The 18,320-nt window shown below is 36.7% G+C and overlaps 2 protein-coding genes across 23 annotated transcripts in view; one reads left to right on the top strand and one right to left on the bottom strand.

Moving 5' to 3' along the window:
- Positions 1-1,019: 1,019 nt before the first annotated feature.
- On the bottom strand, positions 1,020-2,789 carry tmem126a (transmembrane protein 126A). The gene is made up of 5 exons (XM_039677583.2): positions 2,652-2,789; positions 1,982-2,100; positions 1,705-1,898; positions 1,365-1,479; positions 1,020-1,280 (listed from the first exon to the last, which is right to left on the bottom strand). Exons 2-5 carry the CDS (start codon positions 2,092-2,094, stop codon positions 1,082-1,084), a joined length of 621 nt encoding a protein of 206 aa, XP_039533517.1. The 5' UTR covers positions 2,095-2,100; positions 2,652-2,789; the 3' UTR covers positions 1,020-1,081.
- A 137-nt stretch (positions 2,790-2,926) lies between these two features.
- dlg2 (discs large MAGUK scaffold protein 2) overlaps positions 2,927-18,320 on the top strand; it is a 199,596-nt gene continuing 184,202 nt past the window's right edge. For all 22 annotated transcript variants that reach the window (XM_089126013.1, XM_089126023.1, XM_089126011.1 and 19 more), the window contains exons 1-2: positions 2,927-4,190; positions 6,249-6,380. In XM_089126013.1, coding sequence (XP_088982139.1) covers positions 4,172-4,190; positions 6,249-6,380 — 151 coding nt within the window. In that variant the 5' untranslated portion in view covers positions 2,927-4,171. The remainder of the gene's footprint in view (positions 4,191-6,248; positions 6,381-18,320) is intronic.

Below are 18,320 nucleotides of genomic sequence, written 5' to 3'. Positions count from 1 at the left end.
CGTTTTCAAACGAAAACGTGTGAACATGGCCTCTAATGAGCGAGATCCAAACAGAACACACTTCTAGTCCAGCGCTGCTTTTATCAAATTTATCACAAAGCTCATGGATATCATTTTAAACTCTCAGTTCCAATGCACAGATGCATAGTGATCCCATGAGCTTGTTTCTACCTGCACATGTCCTGACACGTTCAAAAATAGTTGACTTCTCTTTCTCTCTGGCTACCCAATAGTCTCGTATTCCCCCTAGTGTCAAACAATGGAACTACACCAAAAATTCAAAACAACATAATGGCTCTTGCACAATAAATCTAAAGGGAAATACTTGTTTTTTTCTCTCTTCTGTGGTAACAGTTTGTATAAAAAGATTTTAGAATTGAATGTTTCTAAAAAAAAAAAAAAAAAAACTAATTGAATGTTTCTAAAAGAAACAAAAAATCTCTAATATTGGTACAAGTATTTTCTCTTGACCCATCCAATGATATACTATAGATGTAATTCTTCTGAAACAATGTGACTAAATTGAGTTTTGACTAATTTAAAAGCGTATGTTGACCTTTCCTCAATGTTATTTCGGTTTGCATTTCAGAACTCTTCGGTTGATCGTTGCGGTAGGGGTTTGGAAATTAGCGCACATTAAAAGGTCTCTTTGTGGCAGTAAATGTGTGTTGTATGTAAGATACATAAGCTTCTTTCTCAGTGTTTTGTATTATTAGTTGCCAACAGAACCTGGTTATTGATCAGAATGCTTTCAATTTGATCTCTTGTAAGTTGTACATTGGCAAAAGGCATTTGCATACACCACTTTTTATCCACTTTATTTTCTTTTCTTTACATTTTAGACAAACACAAATGGTAGGTAATGTTTTGTGGTATAATTACATTTAAAGAAATAAAATATAAATATCTTAACTAGTGATTTAGGTCATTTGTGGAAAAGACACAAAGTTATACGGGACAAAATCTATTGACCTGTGATGGTTCTTTGTGTTGGAAAAGGCATCAAAAACAAATCATAGTACTGGATGAGCATGTTTTATTTTTAACAAAGATTGATAATGTAAAATATTAACAGTATCTGCTAACCATTAAGCTCTTCACTGTCAGAATCTGGTATTTTCAAAATTTTTAGGTAGATATCAAAGTGCTTTGAGCTCAAGTAGGTTCCAAACAAACCCTGCAGCAGTAGAACAACATACATCTTCTGTACAATGGGTTTGCTTAGGTTCATCCAGAAGCGGATCATGTTGCCCTTCTCTGGCATAGGTGCACTGTTATACCTGCAAGACAATTGGAGATCAGTTATATAACTTGCTGAATTCTATTTCTAAGAAAATAAATATGCAATAACAATGAGAACAAACCTGGCTGCAAGACCAGCATTAACAGGCAAGGCCAACAAAATAGGATATATGCCACCACCAATCACACCCACCAAACCCCCTCTTATCAGGGTACAGGTTGGGCAGTTCAGGTCACCTACAATTACAAGAAAAAGTCACTTAATGCAAAGCAATCTGAAGAACACAAAGACCTTTCACGTCACTGGTGTAGGTTCGTCACGAAAGGTAAGTAACAAGTAGTAAATGCCAAATTATGCAAATGAAAAGTACTTAAGCCTATAACATTGCAACATTGATGTTGAGCAGAAACGATCTCCAATCTGGTTAAACTTTTACTAATCTAAGGGGTTAAAGTTAATACCTGACATTAAGGGGTTTGTGACGGTGGCAGTGTACAGTACTGCAGTTGTCAAAAAGGGAAGAACAGCCATGGGAAGGCTGGAAGTAAATCGTCCTTGGGTGACATTGAGTGCCCGTCTGTAAAAGCTGTTGGCTATCAAACCAGAAAATCCAGCGTTGCCAGCTAAATATATGGGGCCATACGAAAACAGTTTCCTGTTGGGGTTAACACAGTAATGTTTCATTAACTAACTGCAGTGTTAAAGTAAGTTGTGACATATATTGTATATAAAACTTACCTATCGATATCAGGGAGCCTTTGAAACTTCTTATCCAGCATTTCAATAATCAATGCCCTGGATGCTTTCTGGCCTTGGCCTATGTCTTTCACAAGCATAGCATTATCTGCCATGTTGATCTAAAGAGACAGAGCCTGTATTAATATCAACATATGGACTCCCAGCAGACAGACAACCTTTTAACTAACGTTACATATCGAAAATGTTGATATTTCACTGGTGTGTGCTGAAGGCTGTCACCATGATTCATCAACGTTTCAGCTTGCGTCATTATGTTTATAAATCGATGTATTACTCGTGAAATGTTTGTTTATATTGCTAACTATGTTAACATTACACTAAATATAGATACTTTCTATTCGTCGATTTGCGATTTGAACATTCACTAAGTTCATATTAATCTGCCTTTACATTATTTTAGACAAATTTAATACACGTGTTTGTAAACTAAACTTCCTGGTATGGCGTTTTAAAAATGCAGTGTGCCGTTTACGGCAAGAGACGCGTCCGCACGGTCAAACCAGTAGTAACTCATTCAACCTAGTAGTGACAGCCGCTTTGTTGATGTGTGGCTGAAGAATGTCAAACCCGGTCGTATCACTGTCTGTTCATTTACAACTGCGTTTGCACATGGTCAACACCGCATTTATGCATTGTAGGAATAACTTACCCACGAATAAGCTTTTAAATAATCGCTAAACTGTTTCCATCCCTGGTCAACAGTCACGGTCCTCAGTGCCAGCAGGGCGCGGCCATGTCTAACCACATGTTTCAGTCAACTCTGACCCCGAGATCCAGGAACAATACGACAATTCCTATTGGTCCGTTCGTGCGCCAACTGAAAGAATGGACGAACGCCATTGGAGGACGCGCCCTGTCAATCCCCGCGGGTCAACCCTCTCGTTGCTAAGGCGAAACTGGTGATGATGCTGCTGCTGGTGATACTGCACCCACCATAGAGAGAGTCTGCAAAACAGCTTTGGCAAAAGATGCCGTGAAGATCCGTAGAAAAAATAACGGGAAAGGAAGTGAAGTTGTTCTTAACTGCATATCGGGACGTTTGACGAGGAGCTTTGGGATATATTCGCTCAGATTGGCTTAATTACCGAGGCAATTTTGGAGCCATGCGTTATCGGAAAGCTGGATGAAACTTGCAGGTGTTTTCCGACAGGCGTCGCACTGACAGGCTGCTGTTTCATTGGGGGAAATATCCTGTCTTCTTGAGTTAAATATGTTTTCTGTCTTTAGATCAGAATTGTATACAGCAGTTTGCTTGTAGCAATGCTATGGTGATTGTTTCGCGTGGGTCTTGAAGCTGAATTAAGAGACGTGAAACTGAATTGCGCTGATCAAGCAGCACGATAATAATACATTTTCAATTATTTTCGGATCAGATTATAACATAAGACATGAAGTTCAACACACATGAACTTCATTCTATCACAATGTAGGCATAACAAGTTGTTCTTGAACTGTTACAAGCATGCATCAATAAACTTACACGCGCATATGAGATGCAGAGACGTGAAGTCATGCTTATGTGTTCGTCAAACTGTTGCTAGATCTCCATTTGTAGTTTTAGGATTTAAAAATAATGCTTGATCAGCATATAGCCAACTGACTGAGTCAAAGTCAAGCCATGTGCTGGGGAGCCTTTCTAATTTGATGTTTATGGCCCTTTTGGGCAAAAACTAGTTTAGTTATTCAGGACTGTATGGGTTAAATGGGTTGTTTTATGGACAACGTGACTGAATTATGTTTATGTAGGCTAGTTAAACACCAGGCATTTGAGATGAGAAGAGTCAATGGTTTTGGGAATGTTCCATAATTCACAATAGCCTACCGAGAACAGATTCAGACACTTGAGAGCAGTTTTGACATTTCTCATGGACTCATGCTCGCCAAGGTGCACTCGATCACTATCCACTCTTACTATCGGATTATGGATTTATTTCTTATCAGCGAGTCATGCGCTCAGCATATGCTGTTTTCTTCTGCGAGATGTTTCGGCGCGTGCCCCTCTCTTTAACTTGACAATTCTATGAGCTTTTCTATCTACATTAACGAACTGGGGAACTTGCTGCTTTAGCAAGTGACAGTTTCTCCAAGACACTGACAGCAGATGAGGGAGAAACGTTTGTGTTGCTGTTTCCATGCGTGACAATCCCACAAGGACATACTGGAGTAATTATGCCCTTAAGAAAACGAGGTGAGAAATAAACACGTATTAACTGTGGAACATGTTTATACGACTGTAATGTGGACTTTTTTTAATCGTCAACAATATCCTAGGTTACAATTTTAATTAATGGGGAAGATGAGTTTTATATTATTGTTACTGGTGACCAGAACCTAGAATACGCAATTTCTCTTATTCATTTCTTTTCACCTTTTTCACCATCGAGTGAAGACAGAATTATTTTAAATGGTTACGCATTGTTACAGATAAAATATTAAAAGTAGGCTACAAACAGGCTGTCTCTCAATAAGAGGTCATACAAGCTTCATTGTTCGAATTTTGAAAATGTTGAAATATACTATAGCATGACACACATATGTAAAGTTTACAAAAGTATTTCCCGCCTGCTACGGTAAAATATCGTAACTTGATTAGGTGAACGTTTTAGTTGCTGAAGCAGACAAAGATGATCATGTTATCATGACTGTCTTTGAATCTTTATTTTATTTAGATGTCTTTACCTCCTAAGCCTTAAATATGCAGTGGGGACTTCATACTGTGTAATTATATATTTAGGTCTCCTAATAGTGTAATTATACTCTGCAGTAAGTTTGTAGTCTGTAAAAATAGACACGAGTATGGCCAACTCGCCTATGACCCCGGATGCTCTTATGCTGGTTTGCATTTATATTTCAGACTGGTATGCAGCTGTTTATAGTTACTCTTTAATTGACATGCATGCCTACTACAAGACGATAAATTTGGTGTATTTTGTATATAACCCTGGTATAACCTTGTGCTCGCACTCGGGGAGTCTCGTGCACGCCCGAGACCGGAATTAGGGTAAACTTTTTTCCGGTGAAAAAAGCGTGTTTGTTTAGCGCTAGCACAGCTTTTGCTTACCTTTTTATGATGTTTATGTCAACCCAAAGAGGAAACAACCTAATTTATCACTTCACAGCTTTCTGTATTTTCATGGAACAACTGGGGAGAAGTTAAATCACGTCAGACACAGACGACAACAATACGACCAGCTACGATCGACATTCATTCTCAAAATGGACTGTGAACAGCTTGTTTTCTCTCAATCATTCATATATCTGACAAAAGTAAGAATAGCAGATGTTTTCAGTTTTGTTGCTAGTTTTCATGGAGCTGTGAAAACATCGAAATTGGACAAAGGTTACAAATTTCTTGACGTTTGCTTACACAAAGTTCCGTTCATAAATGGCATGGCACTTGATAACTTCTCACATTCAACGTAAATATATCGAAAAAATATATTGAAATGATGTCTGATTGTAGGCTATGAGTGAAATCTAGTGGCTTTTGTTAAAAAAAAAATACATGGAATTATATGTTCTTTTCATAACAGTTGAAATCTTTCAGACAGTTAAATATTTTGTAACTTCATGATAAAAAAACATGTAACGTTAATACTCACTTCATTCATGCAATCTCCTGGACTAATTAGTAATTTTAAAAAATCATTATGTCACACAATATTAACTGTCTGGGGTTCCCTAATGAAAAGAAATTAAATCTTATCATAAATGGTTTAACAATATATTTGAAAACATACAGAATTACATGGTGTTAATACTTATATTGCATATTACATAAGCAATTTTCATATATTTAAAAATGTGAGACAATATATTTACTAATATATAAGGTATGCAAGTTATCCGTCGTCATCGGAGTACGACGGATTTCTGTCAATATGTCCTAATGTCTTTTATATAGGCTTAAAATGTATACATTTTGGATTAACTTTTAAAGATTATCTTGATAGACAAAATGTGTAAGGGTCACAACTCTTTGTTGAACACAGATCTTATTTTTTTTGCGATTTTCCAAAAGTCTATGGGGAAAATGCATAGTTTTTCGACCAAGGGAACCCATGCGCCGCTAGCTTCCAAATTGTCCTACAAAGTGACATTATCACTTCGGCACTCTATTGGTCATGACGGTTATGACGTGAGTCAAATGTGACTGTTCCTAACATAACCGTTATCATGATGTATGCAAAATGTGTGTGTAAAAAAACTAAAAATAGCATAACATTTTATTTTATTTTTCTTGCAGACACAGTCAGGGCTATAAGCCTCATGGAGGACTACTGCTCCAAACTGAAGAAACCAGAGGAACAAAAGCTCAAAACTGCCATCTTAAGAGTCACGGGCATTTTCAAAAGCAGTCTTTTCCAGGCTCTCATAGGTAAGCTTAAATTTGCAGAACTTTTTTTGTGATTTTTTTTTCTTTTCTTTTATAGCAAAATAGGTAAATTAAAAGACAATGGTTGTTTATTGGTTGAGCAGCGCAGCACAAGAGCTGCCTTTAGTTTGCATATGAGAAATATCAAATGGCAAACTAAACGAAAGTGAAACGAAACCGGGCTACTCTGAGTTTAAACAGCTTCACTAAAGGGCCGATCTCGAGCATGCAACACTATTTACTACACAGAAAAAACAATGGTGTCATTCGTATCACTGTGTATCAAGCGTCAGGAAACCTGAAGCTGAAATTCAGATAATGGTTTGTTGTGTTTTACTCAGAGCAGAGTAGATTTTTGCTAATGAGGGGTAAAGGGAGACTAAATCTTCTAACTAACCGTTTTCAAATTGTTCGAAAATTTAGGTGATTTATAATATATATTTTGAGAACATGATGGTGTTTTTAAAATACAAAATTAGGAAGCTTTAAAATAGCATAATGAAGCTCTTTAAAACACTGTTTTTGAGTCTTAAGGTCAATGTTTTCTTTTCTATTATTTGTTCCATTAAGATTGCATGTGCTTTGTCTGCTGATGTGACATTTGCTCATAGTTCATTCTTAAGCAGTGGGCACATTCTGCCGCTTTAGGGCTTTTTCTCCTAAAATAAAGTTATTTTTAACCTTGCTGATGTGGCAGGAGATGCCTCCCTGTGCTTCTGGTATTTTAAAGTGTTCCTCATAAGCCCCAAATCTCCACAAGCTTTTGTCTTTTGTGTACAGAGAATCAGATTGGTTTTGAATCCTCATCTATTCATACTCAATGTCAAATAAAGGTTGAGGACAAAATGCTCTCATGTGCTTTTACTACCGTATGCATTAGTGAGCAATCGAGATTGGTGGTTTTGACTTTCATGATTTCCTCGTAGCATGTTATTAAATGTTTAGACACTTCATTAGCTGAATATAGAATGTACAATTGATGATTCTGCAATAAAACGTCTAATCATAATTTCTATAATGAGATGGACCACTGTGCTGTCACAGTCTGTTAACGTTTTCACCGGGATGTCCATCTTTATTCTGGTCTAAAGCAAAGTTTCATTTCATTCAATCAATTAGCAAAGAAACTCAGAGAGCAGTCTGTCTTTTCTAACAAGTTTTAATGTTTTAGCTACATCTTAAAGCTACATCATTTAAACAAATAGCTTTGTTTAAATAGTAGCCTTGTTCTGTTGAGTTTCACAATTGTGTGGCCTAAGGAATGTCAGAAAAATCACAGCTTTTGCTTTAAATGGACATTGGTAGAAATATGATGATGCAAGTTTTAACATCAACACATTGAGGAATCTTATGCAGAATGTCTTTTAATAAACTTGAGGTTTGAATGAGGTTTGAATCGGACCCTATGCTTGCTATGACTTAGTCTCCAGGGGCTCTATTTTAATGGTCTGAAACGCAAGTATTAAGCGCAAAGCTCAAGTAAATTTGTCTTGGGCGCTCTTGCTATTTTACAGGCGGGATAAATGACTCTTGCACCGACTCAAGCTTAAAATGAGTTGGTCTGAAATAGTTTCATTATTCATAGGTGTGGTTTGGGCGTAACTTGAAATAAACCAATCAGAGCATCATCCAACATACACTTTAAGAGCAGACCTGTTGCATGGCGGATTGTTGTTGTTATTATTATTATAGGCTGTTTACCAGGTGCGTACACGGAGCGTTCACAGCCGAGGAGACCGATGTTTCTGTCAGGGCAGTGAAAGACAGAGAAGTGACATTGTATGGGGATGGATGGGGATTTATTTATTTTTTTCTGGTTCTTAATGGACCAACTAATTTGTCAGATGTTCTTATATACATATGTGTCTTGAAGTTTTGAAACCAAAATATTTTTTACTTTTTGAACTCATGGAAACTTTGGAAGGGCATGGCTGTGATTGCTGCTTGCTGCTATATTTAGCTTGTGTGTTTGATACTTACAAATGTAAAAACAAATCGTGAAGATCTGTAAAACTTGTCCCCTTTCTATTGATTTCCAAAAAAAAAAAAAAATTGGATTTCCTCGATTGAGGTCACTACCCGAAATAGCTGTAATCATCTTAGATGGCATTAGCATGAATGTAATCTGGAGGGTGTGCCATTATGCCAGAGAAATGTAACCTCTTAACCATATAACCTATTCTCCCATTCACCAGGAAACACACACACACACACACTCTCTTAACCTATTCTCCCATTCACCAGGAAACACACACACACACACACACACACACACACACACACACACACACACACACACACACACACACACACACACACACACACACACACACACACACACACACTCTTAACCTATTCTCCCATTCACCAGGAAACATGTCTGACACAGTAATGAACACCTGGCACTGGCAGCATAGGTTGTTGAACATAGTGTTGTGGTATCTTAGCTTGGCCATCCCCAATGAAATATGGAAACACATTTTTTGCTCAAATTCATAGGGAAATGGACTTGAATATGGTGAAAAGTATTAACCTTCAAATGGTCTTCATTTCCTGTTTACACTTATGGGCTTCGGGGTTTATATGACCCCAACAATTGAGCAATTGTACTCATTTATTCATTAATGCTGTGTTTTTGGAGATATAAAGTACTTTTGTATCCAGATACCACACAATTCCTCAACTACACCATTAGCTTGCAAATGAAATATTATTTTTTTAAGATGCATTGCATTTATGCTCTAGTACTAGGCCTTAATTTGGGTGTAAAAATTTTCAGATTTATGCCGGATTTTTTTTTTTTTTTTGACACATGAAAAAATATATTTTGTTTTTTTTTTTCTTCACATTTCCCATTCATTTCAATGTGGGGTCATATTGTCCCCGAAGAACAGAAGTGTAAACTTTTTTTTTTTTTACATACCTTCTGAACAACCGAATCAAGCCTAGTTTTTTTGTGTGTATGGATAGATAATGTATGAAAAGTCACAAAATCGTATTCCACTGAGATGAAGGGAACCTTTTTTTTTATTAAGTAAAATTTGATTGGGGTCGTATAGACCCCATGACCCGATTGAGGGTTAAATGGAATACTACAGACTGTTTTTAAAGGAATAGTCAATGATTTATTTTTTTGTCATCATTTACTTAGTCTGATGTCATTCCAAAACTGTATGTGGGGGGGGGGAAGGTCCTTTATGTGCCACATAAAGAATTTGTCATACATCTTTGGAAGGAAATGAGTGAGTAATTAATGACCCATTTGTCATTTTTGTTAGTACTAACCTTTTAAAAAATATTTGCAAGGGGCAAAAGATGTGTAAAGGCCCCTTCACACCATGGACAATAACTATAACTATAAATATATATAGAACTATATTGTAAACTGGTGTGGATGCTAATAGAGTTGTCATTCTTTTGTGTGAACGGGCCTTTGAGAACTTTGCATGTGCTAGTTCACCTTAGTTTTATTTTAAAAAACAGAAATACAATTTTTAAATGCTAAAATGTACCTTTTAGATTTTGCCAATTTGGAAGTTGGAACCCTAAAGTTCTTGAGACTTTGATTTACAGCACTTTATAGTAAGTTTGGTAGTTGTAGTAGTTTTTAATAGTTGAAGAAGCCAAAAACGGAATGGCTGTGTTAAATAATGACAGTATGTGTTCGATATTTTAATGTTTGAATCAAAAGATCTCTGGAATGGCTCAGTCTTGTTTTTAGAGTGTGAGATTTCCTGGCTTAATATTCTCCATCACAGCTGCTCATTGGAATCCTTTAGAGACTGAGACGCTGCGGCCTAATCGGGAAACCAACCACAGTCTGCCAATTTGTTCCATAGAGGTTTTTAATGGGCCCTATTTGTCACTGTCATCTGAACAAGGTTGGATGCTGCCCTCTTAATAGAAGAGCCATGACGGTGCACTCCTGTTTCACAGAGAGACCGTCCCACGAGAAGCTTTTTTTTTTTGCTCCTGCTGCTAAACTGTAATCAGATCTGTTACTCTTGCAGGAGGGGAGTTCCTGATACCAGGGGACGGATGGCGAATATCGGTCTCTATTTGGACCAAGCTTCATGGCTAGAACAATACTACTGCTCTATTTCTAGAGTCCCAGAACACTCATCAAAAAATGAATCTAGCTTTATATATTGTATGTTGTTTTTTTTTTTTTTTTCCTGTTGTAGAATAATCTGGTTTTCCTGTAGCATTAACTCACTCATCTCTCTTTCATCTGGTCCTGAACCTAGTGGATGTGAGTTTATGTGCTTCACATGGTGGTGGAAGCCAAGCCTCAAATTGGAGGATTCTGGTTGAGGACTTTTGTCAGAGACTGTTGGCTTGATTTACGGGTCAGTGTTAGGTAATCTCGTTCGTCAGTGATGGTCAGGTATGACCCAGATCTGAGATCAGTGGCTTATAGTGCAGTTTGGGACTACATTTGTTGAGAAACACATTTGTAGAGTGAAGAAAGTGACTGATCATCTTGAGGGATTATATAAATTAGTTTGCTAGTTTTCTTGCAGGTTTAAAGTTATATTAAAGGGGTCTTAAACTGGCTTTTTAAATTTGATTATATTGTTGTCTGAGGTCAACTTATGATGTTCGCTTGGTTTTTACTTTCAAAAACATCAAAATGAATAAGTAATAGGCTATATTTCTACCCTAGTTTTGAGCCTGAAAAACGCTCTTGGAAGTAAACGCCCACTGCTGTGAGTGGACAACAGTTTTGCATATTATAATGAGATTTACTCACCCGTCGATGCACTTGGGGGAAATTGTTTTGAAAACGTCCAATGTTAACCAGAATGATTCGCCCATACATGTTCGACCCAGAGTCTGTGTGTTGCACCATTCCTGTCGGATCCAATATAGAAGGCATAGCAACATTCTTTAATGTTAATCGGTCTGCAAATCCAGTCTTGTTTACAAAACAATCCTCAGTGAAATGAAGCGAACAGACGGATGGATGTTTTACCTCATCAGCTGGAACGTTATTCAAAATAAAGTTTATCCATGCAGTCCTATTGGAAACCAGAGGAAGCTTATGCAGCGACTGTCTTCTTCCACAGGCGCTGCACAATATTTTGTATTGCTCACTCGGTAGCTCGATGAGGTTTGTCATCACGAGGTAGGAATCTATGTTAATTATTTATGCGTGTAATGAGCGAATCAATGGGCGGGGCTAAACTGGCCTGTTGAAGCAGGCATTGATCTTCTTCTGCGGGGGTGATGTTTTATCCTTTTTGTCGTCATAGTTCCTCACTTTGAAAAACGAGTCGTTTGCTGAGCCTGGTGTCAATAAAAGCTTTTGTTGGACTAACAAGGACGTTTTCAGTTTTGAAACTTACAGGATATTCTTATAATATGATTAGGGATGCACAATATATCGGCCACCATATCGGTATCGGCCGATATATTTTCATTTCGGTACAACATGTGCAGCGCAAATCTGTCATATCGGCTACGTAACACTGTAATGAGAACATCATTATAATCGTGCGCTTGGTTGGGAAATGGGTTTAATTGTGAGACTAGTTTTTGTAATCAGGCTCTCAAAATTCTAAATTTAAATTTATCGTCCGATATATCGGTTATCGGCTTTCAAATATAAAGAATTATCGGTTATCAGTATCGGCCAAAATTTTCATATCGGTGCATCCCTAAATATGATGGCCTCTTAGATGTCAAAAGCTCAAGGAAAATTTGATTTCTCAGTTCATTACCCCTTTAATGAGAGCATAGATCACAGCGGTATTAAAGGTATTGGTGTAAAGCTCTTCCAGATAACAACACTAACAGGACCAGTGGGTCACATAATCTCATTTTAATGTTACAGAGATTACTGTCTTCCTCTTGTTACAGGTTGTGTATGCATCAAGGCTGTTAGATAACATGTGCCTGAGCGTAGTTAAAATGTTAATGTTGCAGTTCTATTTGAAAAATCTTTTGAGCTTACTATTTTTTTTAAGTTAGATCTCTAATTTGAATATTCCTAAAAAAGTGTTTGACCAATCATGCAAATATTGCAAACTGACATTCTTGGATGTGAAACTTGCCCTAAAAATATAATTTTTGTATCGTTACACAAATACAAATACAACTTTTATATTGAAATTTTGAAGGTAAATAACCAAATTGATTTTATAATTTTTTTTAAAGAGTAACTAAACCCTAAACCAACTCTTTTTAATGATCTGTAAGAATGGATGTTTATTAATACCAGTCATTGATTTGAGTAACTTTTTTTGACATTTGCGTATAAAGTGCTTTATTTCTACAATTTATGGTGTAAAAACGTCTTAGTGCTGCCCTCTTCAGGTTCAACGGTGGCTAGTGCAGTTGAATTTTCCTATTGGATATTAGCGGTTCTTTGTGACGTACGCACGTTTCAGCTCACCACGCTCTTGGTACGAGCTATGGCAGTATATACCATATCTGTCAAGCTTTGAAAATGATTATGAACAAACAAAAATTAATTTGAAGTTGTGAGTAAATGACAGAAATCCTTTTTATTTTATGCTACTCATTTAAAAAACGATTCTATTAAAGTGCTTTTAAGACTTGAAATCTTGTTTTTTATAAATAGGTAACCTACATGTTTATTTGTTTATAATTTGAGTTTATTATAAGCTAGTGTTTACAGAAATGTGATGCCCATGCTCAACCATTTGGTTGAGTACCAGTCTTGGCACTGCCTTTGAAACAGTTGCATTAGATGCCCTCAAGCACAAATGAGTTTCTTGGAAGATATAATTGCTGGTCTAAAGATACATATGTTATGGGAATATTTTCCTTACCAAGCCTTTAGCTCCAGAGTTCAACCACATAAAAACTGCTGAGCCCACCTCAGTTGCTCTGTGCTAATGGCAGCGAGGATCCAATCCTCTTCATTTAAAGAGAATAATGTTGCCATCTTGTGGAACTTTGTGGATTTATTGTTTAAAAATCAGACTGGGCTGCATTTCTTAAAAATCATTGTGAGCTAAGTTTATCGTAGACAATTAGGAAAATGCAGTCCAGTTTGATTCAGATCGATGTGTTTTCACAGAATAAATGATTCATCAGGCCCCCAAAACTGGTCATGATTTAAGATTTGAGATTTTTAAATCAGTTATTAGTTTATTAGTTATAATTATTACTTAATAACAACAACAATACTGTTTTCTTGACCAATTTTGGTAGTATTTACAAACATTTTTAAACAAAAATATAGGAAAATATTTTTGTTTATTGTCAATTATCAAAAAAATCTGGTTTAAAACAGTATCTAAAAAAAAGAATATTTATGATAAAACATGACGGCAAAAGATTAAAATAAGCACAAAGCTTGTTACTAAACTTGACAGCATTTGAAATAAACAACAACAAAAGGTATAGTATTTACAGTGTCCTTTCTAATGCTTTAAATGACAATTAACTGGTCAAATTATATGCAAATACAGGCATTTATTGCAAAAGAATAAGGCATTCTCAATCTGTTATACTAACTCTGTGTTTCCAGCAGAGGGAGTGCTTTAGTTCTGTCTGGTCAGAGAATACATATATGAGTCACATATTCATATTTAAGGAGATTGCATGCCATCTGAATACATATATTCCATACTGTCATTTTTGTAAAACATTAATGTAGTTTTAAAAGCCAACAAGCCACTTATCAGTATCCGGCTCATCATGTCTATTATGAATCCACTTCTTTGTGATGAATAATTGAAGGAACTTTCAAACACAATGCTTTCTGATATCAATTGGTGAGTGTGTTTAAAGGAATGATCATGTGTATTTTACTAAAACTTTTCTCCTTGACTTTGAAATGGCCCTTTTAAACAAGTGTTGGTTTAGGATGTAATTATAAAGGACAGGAAGTGTAAGACTACTCTGTAAGTCAGATGTACACCTGTCGTAGTCTTTTGAGATAAATAGCATGAGACATGTGCAGTCTCTGCTTGTGTCCATGGTAACGCAGACCTTCAGCAGAAAGGTGTCACAGTGTTCAGTCTGCAGTTCCTCAAACAGAACAACTTGTTTCCAGATGACGAATGAGTAAAGGTAGTGATGTAATTCAGCATAAATTTAGCTAAATTTAGCAGAGCACCAGGCAGCGCTACAGAAAATGAGACCAGTTAAGAATATCCATAACTGCTTATGGTAGTATATTGTATCTGATGGTGTTCCATCAGCTGTTATGAAGCTTTTGTCATGCTCCATTTCCAGATTTGTTGTTCCAGGATTTTCACAGTGAGGGAGGGTAAAACTTTCTCTACATTTTAGATTTATCAGTAAGTGCATAAAAAGATTTGCATCCATCTTGTATAATAGCTTGTTTTCATATGACGTCACGCCACTGCATTGCCATGACGTGAAATACAAATGGAGGGCAGGAAGTGATTTGCTGTATTTAGAAAGCGCTATAACAAACTCAAAATGCCTGTGTTTTGAGTCATTTATGGTTACTTAAATCGGTCAAACCACAAGGAGTTTTTATCGTGTACCAAAAGTTGTTGTCCATAAGAGGGGAAAATGCAACAACTCTGGAAAACCGAATGGGAAAATGCCTTTGTGTGTAACGTTAGTGATCACTTCGTCAAAGGTCAGTTAATACAACTTAAGTGACTGTTTTGTAACTTTGCAAAGTCAAAGTATGTCTGTAAGACGAGGTAGTTGCTGATATCTACCACCTCGATGGCAGGAAAATATTTCAATTCAGTTGAAAAATCGCTCCTCTTTATAACGTAAGGATCACGTCTAACATATGTTTACATCTTTCTCTTGTAAAAGCATGTAAAGTAGTACAGTACGGACTTTCCTCCATCTCGTCCATTGCGCTCTTCACTCCCTGCCTTCCATCTGAATTTCGCACGTCATAATCACGTGACTGAAACCCAGCTATTCCTTGTCACAACTGAACATGTTTTGCATGGCATAAACCAGTGTTGTAGTCGAGACCACCTCACTCGAGTCCGAGTCGACACCGAGACCAGAGAGAGTCGAGTCCGAGTCAAGGCCGAGTCCAGAGACGGTCGAGTCCGAGTCGAGTCCGAGACCAGAGAGGGTTGATTACCTAATTTACTTTTATTTACTTAGAGAAATCCTTTTTTTTATACTGAATTTACTTAGAGTTTAAAAAATATGATCAGTTTAGGGTAAAAAGGCCACACAGTAGGTGGTGTTAAAAGTAATTTTATTACAATTTGTCATGCGCAGTTGCGCACTAGAAAATCACCAATCACTGGGCGTGTCAATCAATTTAAAGAAATATTTTATTCACATACATTAATAATCATGAAAAATATTTTTTATTAAACTCGAGTGGACTCGGGAATAAGTCCGAGTCCTAAAAAAAAAATGTTCGAGTACGAGTCAATTCCGAGTCCAAATGGACACGAGTCCATGACAAGACCAAGACCATTAAAATATGGTCTCGAGACCGAGTCCGAGACGAGTCCGAGTCTCGAGTACTACAACACTGGCATAAACCCTTGCTTCAGCAGTTATGAAGCCATTAGAACATCTTAAGGCCCACACTAAGAACGTTAATCATGAAAATAACTACACATCAGCACTCTATTTTATCTTAAACACACAGTGCAGTTTTGTCCTCTGTCACTTTAAATGCTTGATTCTGACTGCATGGCTCTCTATTTTATCATTTACCAGCAAGAAAAACAAAATTCTGCAAGTAACTGCTGTTATCGCTACAGTTAAGGTGTGGACTATTCTTTTATATTGATTTTTAGAACTTAATATGTATCGCTCTAGTTATCGTCCTTGGTGTGAACAGGCCGTAACACTGGACAGATCTCAGCTACAGCTTGTCAGATTATTTCATCAGTTTGTTGGTGAATAGAAATGCAGAATTATCAGAGCCAACAGAGGCAGCATGCCAGGACCAAGAGGCAAGCTGTCTTATCACATCAGTATTTAGAGTAAAGAGTGGGAGTGATTTACTGGTGTTTTGGAACAGAAACATTTTCAGTTTTCTAAACGTGAGATGCTAATGATAAATATGAGCCATCTGATTTGTAGAGATCCTGAGATTTCTTCTCAGCTCACTAAACCATTGCTAGGGAATGATCTTCATTTTCCATAGATCGTTAGTGGTACTGTACCTAAACGTAAAGGAATAGCTCACCCAAACATTAGAATTGAATATCCATTCACATTTATATAGATAGAAGCAGCGTGGACATTAAACATATCCTGGCTTCCCCCCTTTGATGTGGATACTTTTTTGGATACTAATGTAATAATTGTAATAATTTAACATAAATTGCCACCCAGGATACTCATGTTTACAACAGCTCTATGTGTCAATTGTAACACATTTCATTGCAAAGGCCATTTTCAGAAAGGAAAGTGATTTTATGAATCATGTAGAATCACAGAGGCGGGAGTCTGCATCAGGAGATAAGGAGGTGTGTGTGTGTGTGATGCAGTGGTGGGTAGCAAACGGAGCAAAAATAATCACTCTCTAGAGAGGAGTGAGATTACAGCCCTGAGCCCACACCATCCATCCATTACATAAGAGTGGAACAGCTGCCGATCTGCAGCGTGTGAATGAGCATGTGTGCGCGCATACTTTTCTCTGTGATTCTGTGGGTTGGTCTGTGTTGGAAAGAAACTCAGTTCATGCATAGACCGATATGATTACAGAGATGAATCTTTGTGGTTGCCTTGGAAACCAAGCAGATAAGATATTTCCTTGTGGTATCGGATACCTGATAATACCTAACTAAACCCATAGCTTTACTGAATATGGATACACTCTGAACAGCTAATCAGGTCCATCACATTCTGCAATTACAACCAATGTTGAATATCTTCTTTGCAATATTGAGACTATTAGTAATTTTTAAAGTGTTGTGCTTCTTTGGCGATCAACACTTTTTAAATAACTTAAATCTAGGTATACTAAATATTTTTTTGTTAGTCAAACCCGTTTGACCTAAAATATTTACTTAGCTAATAACAACATGTTGTACAACTACGTTCCTTTTTTTATCCTGCAGTTCCTTAACGAACCAATCAGGGGGTTGTGAACCCCAGTTTTCTATAAACCCTGGTTTTATAAATATGAGTAGGGCTGTTCAAATATGGAAAAAATCACTATCACGATTATTTTTTGTCAATTTTGAAATCACGATTATTGGTGGGCGATATGATCAGAGCCTTATTTCATTATATAAATAAATTTAAATATCAGTGATATTTCATAATTATCGAGCCTTCAGCAATAACATGCTAGGTTTACTAATGTAAGAAAGAGGTCCTCAAAATAATAACATAACACAAGTAAACAGTCAGCAATACAATAAGAGCAAAGGAACTAATTGCAAACAAAATAGACAAATAAATACAAACATTTTAACAGTAGTACATGTGGATATTCAGTTTTACTCAAAGAAAACTTTTTAAATGTATTTGTCTTTTTTAAATGTATTTGTCTTTTCAATCAGCCTAACAGATTTGAGTTTACTAGAATGAGGGAACATTCCAGTTTAGCTTTCCAGTTATGTGTGCTTTATGCACAGATGATTACTGACCCAACTGTGGTTTGTAGGTGTGCTTTCTGAGGCTGACACTATCTGTGTTTTGGTAAAAGGAGTTGTTTTCAGTCCTGTACTGTTGTCAACCATGTGTAAAATGTTTAGGCTGCAATTGGCAACAAGTAAGCACCAGGTGCACAAACTTTTGCTTATGCAACAACTGACCTCATTCAACATGCCAACTATGTCCACCATGAATGGGAAGCTTTCTTAGAGCCTCTTAGTGTTTGCATTGAGTGAACACATGATTTATTAATTGATTGAGCTGACTAATTGACTGCAGACTTTTTTTGTAGTTCTAAAATCTTCACTATTGCATAAAGTGTCCAAAATGCTCATAGTAAAGTCAAGAGTTAGATAATTATGTCATGTTGAATAGCTAATATTTTCAAACGGCAAA

This window comes from Pimephales promelas, chromosome 23 (genome assembly GCF_988280905.1).
Source record: "Pimephales promelas chromosome 23, fPimPro1.hap1.1, whole genome shotgun sequence".
NCBI classification, from domain to species: domain Eukaryota; kingdom Metazoa; phylum Chordata; class Actinopteri; order Cypriniformes; family Leuciscidae; genus Pimephales; species Pimephales promelas.
Note: the sequence above shows the minus strand (reverse complement) of the source record. Positions and strands in the feature narration are given on the sequence as shown.

Bases quoted from the DNA above. Each gene is read 5' to 3' on its own strand.
- tmem126a (XM_039677583.2), bottom strand. From the start codon at position 2,094: ATGGCAGATAATGCTATGCTTGTGAAAGACATAGGCCAAGGCCAGAAA. The intron at 1,899-1,981 runs GTAAGTTTTATA...TAACCCCAACAG, and splicing joins AGGCTCCCTGATATCGATAG to GAAACTGTTTTCGTATGGCC. The intron at 1,281-1,364 runs GTTTGTTCTCAT...ATTGTCTTGCAG, and splicing joins AATGCTGGTCTTGCAGCCAG to GTATAACAGTGCACCTATGC.